The sequence below is a fragment of the Morus notabilis genome, unplaced genomic scaffold (assembly GCF_000414095.1).
Source record: "Morus notabilis unplaced genomic scaffold, ASM41409v2 Scaffold2182, whole genome shotgun sequence".
Lineage (NCBI taxonomy): Eukaryota > Viridiplantae > Streptophyta > Magnoliopsida > Rosales > Moraceae > Morus > Morus notabilis.
In genome coordinates, this window is record NW_010364651.1 from 132866 (window position 1) to 140795 (window position 7930).

The 7930-nt window shown below is 35.3% G+C and overlaps 1 protein-coding gene across 1 annotated transcript; it reads left to right on the forward strand.

The window, feature by feature from the left end:
* Positions 1–5112: 5112 nt before the first annotated feature.
* LOC21390331 (DELLA protein GAI) lies at positions 5113–6708 on the forward strand. The gene has a single exon (XM_010106876.1). The coding sequence runs from the start codon at positions 5113–5115 to the stop codon at positions 6706–6708; it is 1596 nt and encodes a 531-aa protein (XP_010105178.1).
* Positions 6709–7930: the final 1222 nt, after the last annotated feature.

Below are 7930 nucleotides of genomic sequence, written 5' to 3' on the forward strand. Positions count from 1 at the left end.
TGTGGTTCTGTTAACTATATTCCCCATTGGGGGAATTTTATAGCCCACATGTTAATTGCTTATAGCTTTTCTTGTCCCTCTGATAGGCTTTAGTTAGACTGTTGTCCGAAGTTTATTTGTCAGTCTGTTCTGCCGATTTAGTGGCTTTTAATCGTCAATAAAGCAGTTTTTCTTTTATTTTATTTAAAAAAAAAATAGTACCCTAAAAATAATAAGAATCCGTTTAGTTCATAAATTAAAATTATAAGATTAAAATTATTTTTAATTTATGTTTATTTTTTATAAAAAAAAATATTATAATAAATTATGAATCATAATTCAAATCAGAAAATAATCTTTTAACCAAACGGGTTCCAAATGAGTGTTAAAACGATAATAAAAATAACATCTCTTAGGTCTCATTCACTTTGAGGATTCAAGTTTTTAATTTAAATTAAAATATAATATTTTTTAAGAATTTTTTATTATAATAAAAAAATTAAATATGATATTTTTTTAAAATTTTATATTATAAAAATTTAAAATTTAAAATTTAAAATTTAAATCGATAAAATAAACTATAGGAATGCTGTATAAAAAGGACCGCAACTTTATAGACGCGCGCGTGTTAATAATCGAGAAAACGACATTGGAGTCACTGACGACAAAAAGTTCAATAGCGACAATAATTCTGAACGAAAGCAGCCTCATAATAAACAACAACAAAAAGGCAAATGAAATTTGGGGAAAAAGTCTTACGTCTATTTGAAGACAAATTTTATGCCTGGAAATTACTAGGAAGGGAAACACAACAATTTTTATTTTATTTATTTACTTTTTTTTTTTTACACATTTTCAAACTCGAATGTTTTTGTTTTTTTTGTTTCTCCCTCTTTTTTTTTTTTTTTTTGTGGAAAGGTCCCAGAGGAACTTGGAATCCTAGCTGGGGAACAATATTTGCCGAATATCTTAATTAAACATTCTATGACCAAGATAATTAAACAAGAACATCGTTACATCATAATATTATACTAATCACCTAATTCTTAACGAACTCAATACAAAATTTCGGGTTAGCTAGGCATGCAGCCGCGAGTCCTTAGAGATTTTCTCTCGTATATATACCTTGACAAATGGCAGTTGAAGTTAAACCAGACCTAATCTACTCATTGTCATCTTAAAAGAATTAAATATTGGAAAGAAAAAAGAAGCAAAAAGAAAAAAAAATATGGCATATGCCTTTTTTCATTGATTGTGATGATATTATATATATATATACACACACACACACACACAAATACAAAGAACTCAAACATGAGTAAGTCTCCGAATGTTCTAAAGTGAAGAAATAAATTCGAGTTAAGATTCGAGTTTTTAATTCGAGTTAAGATGTGACTTTATGTGAGAGCTTTTTACTGTAGCAAAAAAGTTATATGTGATTGTTTATGAGAGCTTTTTACTATAGCAAAACTCGAATTTTAAACTCGAATCAGCGAAATGAACGAGGCCTAAAATACACACTTTACAAAATAGATATCTACAACACTATTATTAACTCCCTATATATATGTATGAAACATATATAAAATATTGATCACTCAAGGATCTCTTGCCTAATGATGTTAGAGTACATGAATTAATATTACTCCTCGAAATTCTTGTTAGTGCTCATGATAATACAAGCATGGCATTCAAGACAAGGAATAGGACGAGTAACGCTTAGTTGTAAAAAAAAAAAAAAAAAAAAAAAAAAAAAAAAAAAAAAAAGAAAAGAAAAGAGCTTTTTTGGAGTTAATTGGGATGAGACTTGAGTTTGAGAGGGCGCAGATTCGGTTCTGTGAAATAAAAAAAAGAACTTTTTCTAAAAAAAATTAATTTTTGTTTGTTTCATTCCATAATTCAGAGAGGAAAGAAAATGAAACCATGAGACTCCATTTGGCAAAACTTCCAATATTTTCTAAACCTGAGATTCCCGAGGCATTTACACGTACTTTTCAATTCTACTATAGTACTCCTTGACAACAAATCCTTTTTGCCACATTTTTTCTTGTTTATCTAATTTTCATTGTTATTATTGTAAGAATCAGAATATGCAGTCGCTTTATAATCTTTTTTAAAAAAAAAAAAAAAAGTAATTTAGCTCATGAACTTTATTATTTCTGGACATCTGGAAACAATCTAACCTAATCTAATTATCTAACTATCTATAATAAACCACAACAAAACTTCTGTCCAAGGAGCTTTCTTCACTGTCCAATGTTGAATCAAGGTCACAGCTAGTCGGCGTTGACAATCTAAAACGGCAGAATAAGATGATCTCAGAACATCTCTAATGCAATGTGATAAATAATGTGCCGATTGTAAATTTGACATTTGAATACAAAAACACTCTAATACAATGCTATTTGTTGTGTTAAATTTACTATGTTATATTTTGTGGTAATTTCTCATTAAGTATAACATATGACAAATTTGACAATGGTTACTTTGTCATTAAATCATTACAACTTTTACTCTTTCAATTTAGTTTAAAACTAAAAATTTACTTTTACAACTTACAAAACTTAATGATTATATAAAAAGTAGACTTTAGCATTTCAAATAGCATTATGTATTAGAGTATAATTGAAAATAACATGCCTTATTATACTTTTTAATATTAAATACACAATTAATATTAATAATTAACATTTACATTTAAGATGCTATTTTAGTTTCTTATTGTGTTGGTAGGGAAGGAAACACAAGAATATATTCAGGAATGTGCTATGGTCACACACAGGTCGTGAAGAACAAGATTATTATCCTATATATGAAAATTTAACAACCCATGCATGTATTATATATCGTTATATTTATACGTATAGTTAATTCATGGTACGAAAATATAGTATCCAATGTGCACTAAAAAAAATATTTATGTTCTTATATTTATACATATATACGTACAAGTTGAAAGCGTAGAGTTCTCAAAGACGACTCGAGGCACAAAATTTGGGCCACATAGTTGGTACTTTATGAATGTTGTTACGCGAAGCCGGCGAGTTTATAATTGATCATGATACTGCATGCATGCATGCATGCATATATATGCATGCGTCATTGCATATGCCAAAAGTATTATAGTGCAAGAGTTGATTATATATAATACATAATTCTTGCACACGAGGGACCTGGGACCCACATTTGCCTGGTCCCACTCCAACCTGCCTCCACTATTGCTTTCATCTGGGTTTGAATAATTTCTGAGTGTTGACGACAAAGAAAGTACTTGTGCCTTCCACAAGAAAATTATGTAGTAGGGCATTGATTGTATAGTAACACTAGGTCCATAAAGTTATAAATGTTACCTTACAAGGATTGTGTCAATAAGAGGAAAACTTTACCCTTGACAATATAATTTTTTTCTGAAGGGTTAATTCGGTCTGCGAAGTGTACTTTTAATCTCATTTTAATTCATAATTTTTAAAACGTCTCACATATTCTTGAAATTTTACTTTGTTTCAGTTTCAGTCATTCTGTTAGGTGTTAAATATTTGATGAAATATATATAAATTAAATACCAAAATTGAAAACATTTAAAATTTAGAGACTATATGTGTAAACTAAAATTTTATTTTTATTGTTTTAGTCCCTAAACTTTAGATATTTTCAATTTTGATCCCTAATTTCTACACATTCCTTCAAATATCTAACATCTAGTTAATAGAAGAACCGAAGCTGAAACAAAATAAAATCTCAGAGACCAACTATGCGGCGTTTTAAAAGTCATGGATTAAAGTGAGATTGAGGGTAAACTTCAGAGATCATTTGTGGGATTAACTCTTTCTGAATTGACCAGTTTAGCTAAAAGGAAGATCCATTAGTAATTCGTGTTTAAATTTAAAAATAGATAATATCAAAATCTTCTTTTGTGTTTAATATAAATGTGAAAATCATCCTGTATTTGTTTTTTTAAAAAAACGTAAAGATTATTCTTTAAGCACACAAAATTTATTCATGATATGTAAGAAAAGAAACTTGTCCTGCATAAACGCCCATTTGATCTTAAAGGGTGGCAACTTTGTCGAGTATTCAACACAAATTAGACATATAAGAAAAATCAAAATTGTTTTATATTAAATGCCAAAGAATATTGAAGATCAAAATCAGTGCCTTTAGGATTCTTTTAGAGAACCATCATATATTTTTATATTGAAAGACCCTAATGCCTTTTTGTATAATTATTTTGACCAAATCCAATATTAGAGATACATTTTGCGCAATTTAAAAAGACAAAAGAATGTTCATATTTTTCAAAACATGCAGTAGATTAATCTCACATTTTAGTAAATTAAACACAAGGAATTTCATTATCATGTCAATTTAAAAACTTGGGTTTTGTAACATTATCTTTACAAATTAAAGAAATTGATTTAGAAACATAAATCTTTATAGACGAGCCTTAGTGCATCACGATCAGTCTACTCAATTAAGGAATTTCAAGGATTAGGGAACTTATCCACTAGAGTAAAAAATGTTAACAAGAGCTAAGTAGAAGTGTAAAAAGTTTGTGCCTTTGCGGAAATGAAGACAACAATGAAAGATGAGAGGTGATCCTATTTAAAGTATTTCCATTGTCGGCTCTGGAGATGTGGAACAAAAACGCAATTCCAAAACGGTGGGAGAACGACAGAAATGATTTTCCCTTTCATTGTTCTATGCTTTTTTTGTCGCGTTATGCCTAGTTTTTGGAAGACATCAACCAATGCATCCAAAATATATTCTTTTGGCCTCACTTCCTTTTCTTCTTTCTTCTTTTTTTTTTTGTTATGTTTTAATCATCATTTTTTAATATATATATATATATATATATTAGAGAGAGAGAGAGAGAGAGAGAGAGAGAGAGAGAGAGAGAGAGAGAGAGAGAGAAGAGCGCGAGAATCTGGTGTTTTCACACAGAGGGAGAGAGAGAGAGAGAGAGAGAGAGAGAGCCTTGGTTTTCTCGTTAACAAGAAAAGAAAGCGTGCGTGTAGTTCTTTATAAGCATGATCTCTTGGGGATGGGTCTTTCAGGGCCTTATTGAATATACCTCTAAATAAAGAGAGCAAATAAAAGCAAAGAGAAAAATAAAATAAAGGGTAGGCTCAAGAAATGGCTGGTAATTACCATATCAATGGCAATGAAAGGACTAATGTTGACCAACTGAATGGTCTTGAGCTTACTTTGTCAGCCATGGCTTGGTACCCTTTTCCTTACATGCCCACATTGCAAAGCCACGTCAATGGCCTACCCTTTTCAGAAGAGACCAGAGAACACAAGAGGATGAGGCGAAATGTGAGTTTCGACCCCGAATCAGTACCGAGCAATAATAGTAATATTTTTATTCCTTATAGCGGCGGCAGCGGAGGAGGAAGCAGTTATAGCAGTGGCATCAGCCGCAGCGCCAGCACTAACAGCCTGAATAGCCCGTCGAAGCTGCAGTTTCGCGACCATGTATGGACCTACTCGCAAAGATACCTTGCGGCTGAGGCTGTCGAGGAGGCGGCTGCAGCCCTAATGGGAGACGATCAAGATGGCGGAGGCTCCTCCGATGATGGAGAGGCCGACGAGATTAGGCTTGTTCAGCTCCTCATCGCCTGTGCCGAGGCCGTGGCCTGCCGGGACAAGGCTCATGCCTCGGTGCTGCTGTCCGAGCTGAGGGCCAATGCTTTGGTCTTTGGCTCATCGTTTCAGAGGGTCGCTTCTTGCTTTGTCCAAGGGTTAGCCGATCGCTTAGCGATGGTAAGCCCACTTAGGGCAGTTGGTTTTGTGGGGTCTACGATTGGTAACCCTGTTGATTACCGTAATGGTCTGGAGAAAAAGGAAGAGGCTTTACGCCTTGTTTATGAGATTTGCCCACATATTCAATTTGGTCACTTTGTGGCTAATGCCGCAATATTAGAAGCCTTTGAGGGAGAGAGTTTTGTCCATGTTGTTGACTTGGGGTTGTCCTTAGGTCTACCGCATGGACACCAATGGCGGGACCTCATACGAGGCCTCGCCGCCCGCCCCGGCCACCCGCCTAAACGCCTGCGAATTACTGCGGTTGGCCTCGGCGATGACAGGTTCCAAATGATCGGAGACGAGCTGGAGCTCTACGCAAGCAGTTTGGGAATAAACCTGGAGTTCTTCGTAGTGAAATTAAACTTGGAAGATTTGAGTACTAAAGACATAACCACTAGTGAAGAAGAAGTTATTGTGGTAAACAGCATTCTCCAGCTTCATTGTGTGGTGAAAGAGAGCAGAGGAGCTTTGAATTCTGTACTCCAAACAATTCATGAGCTCTCACCAAAAGTCTTGGTCCTGGTTGAGCAAGATTCAAGCCACAATGGGCCTTTCTTCCTTGGGAGGTTCATGGAGGCTTTGCATTACTATTCGGCGATTTTCGATTCCTTGGACGTTATGTTGCCTAAGTATGACACCAAGAGGGCTAAGATTGAGCAGTTCTACTTTGCCGAGGAGATTAAGAATATCATATGCTGTGAAGGCCCTGCTAGGTTTGAGAGGCATGAGAGGGTGGACCAGTGGAGGAGGAGGATGAGCCGGGCCGGGTTCCAGGCGGCGCCGCTCAAGAAGGTGGCGCTGGCCAGGGAGTGGCTTGGGAAGATGGAGGCTTGTGAAGGGTACACCATTGTGGAAGAGAAAGGTTGCCTGGTGCTTGGCTGGAAATCCAGGCCTATTGTGGCTGCCTCTTGTTGGAAATGCTAGGAAAAAAAAAGCACAAAAAAAGAGTGATGTGAAAAATGTGCTCTAAATTTGGTTGGCTGCTTTATGATCACTTTGGAACTGCTTGATTAATAAAACATAGTCTAGTGTCTAGGACTGTGTGTGTTGGAATTTGGAATAATTTTGTGTGTTTGTTAAGAAGTACTTTGTTGCCCAAGACTAGTGAGTCCAAAAGAGTCTTTCTAGGCTTTGAATGTGCTCTAGTTAATTTGGGTGACTAAAACATATAATTATTAAATAAAAAGTACTTGGTGTGTTTTGGTGTGCATATAATTATGGTGTTTTTGAGATTTTTTTTGTAGTATTGTACATATTGATTTTTGTTTGATTCTTTAAAATGACCAAATAAAAAAGAAAAAACTGACTGCCATTGCTCTATTCTGTTTTTGCAGGTTATGATCTGTTGTTCATATTTCAACTTTCATGGAAGTTGGGACTTGGCATGGACTAATCTTTTTCGTCCTCTTTAATAAGCCTTTTCTACGTTGGAAATAGAATATTGGCTGTATGAGAAACTATGCCAAGTGAAAAAAGAAATAATTGAAAACAATCTGTTGACGGTCGAATTTCGCCAACAAAAACCGGCCGGGTTACCTCTTGGTTTCCCTTCGGATTACCGGCCTGTGTGTAGTGAACGTGTGAGGATTTGTTGAATATGTGTGTTTGTGTGTTAACTAAATCATGCATAGACAAACAACACCAGGAATTTTATAGTGGTTCAATCTATAAAACGAGAGCTACATCCACTGTGATTTTGTATTTCTTTTGAGAAGATAACAATTTACAATAATTGCTCCCATTAAATCTCTTTTCTGGAATCTCTGAACCCCTTCCTTACTGGGGGTCTTCCTCCTTTTATACTGGGCTTCCTTCGCTTAGCGGGTTTCCTTCATAGGTGGAAGCACTCAAGTGCTCTTCCTTGGTAGGCCCAGACGTAGCCCACTAATCAGCACTGTTCACTCAGCCAATTAGTCTCCTATTACGGCTCTGTGCTTCTCTGTAATACTTTCCTGTCTCCTGTGGGGCGGTTTGAGAGCTTGCAATTAATGCCTGCAGACGTCTTCCACTTTTGTACGCAACCCGTCACGTCCTCTAAAGAACGTTCCCCTCATCGTCTGCGCTGCTTAGCCCAATTGCCCTCTTTGGCGGTCCTTTCTGCGGTCGAGGGATCTTCATGCCTTAATCTCGATGGCGCGATCTGTCG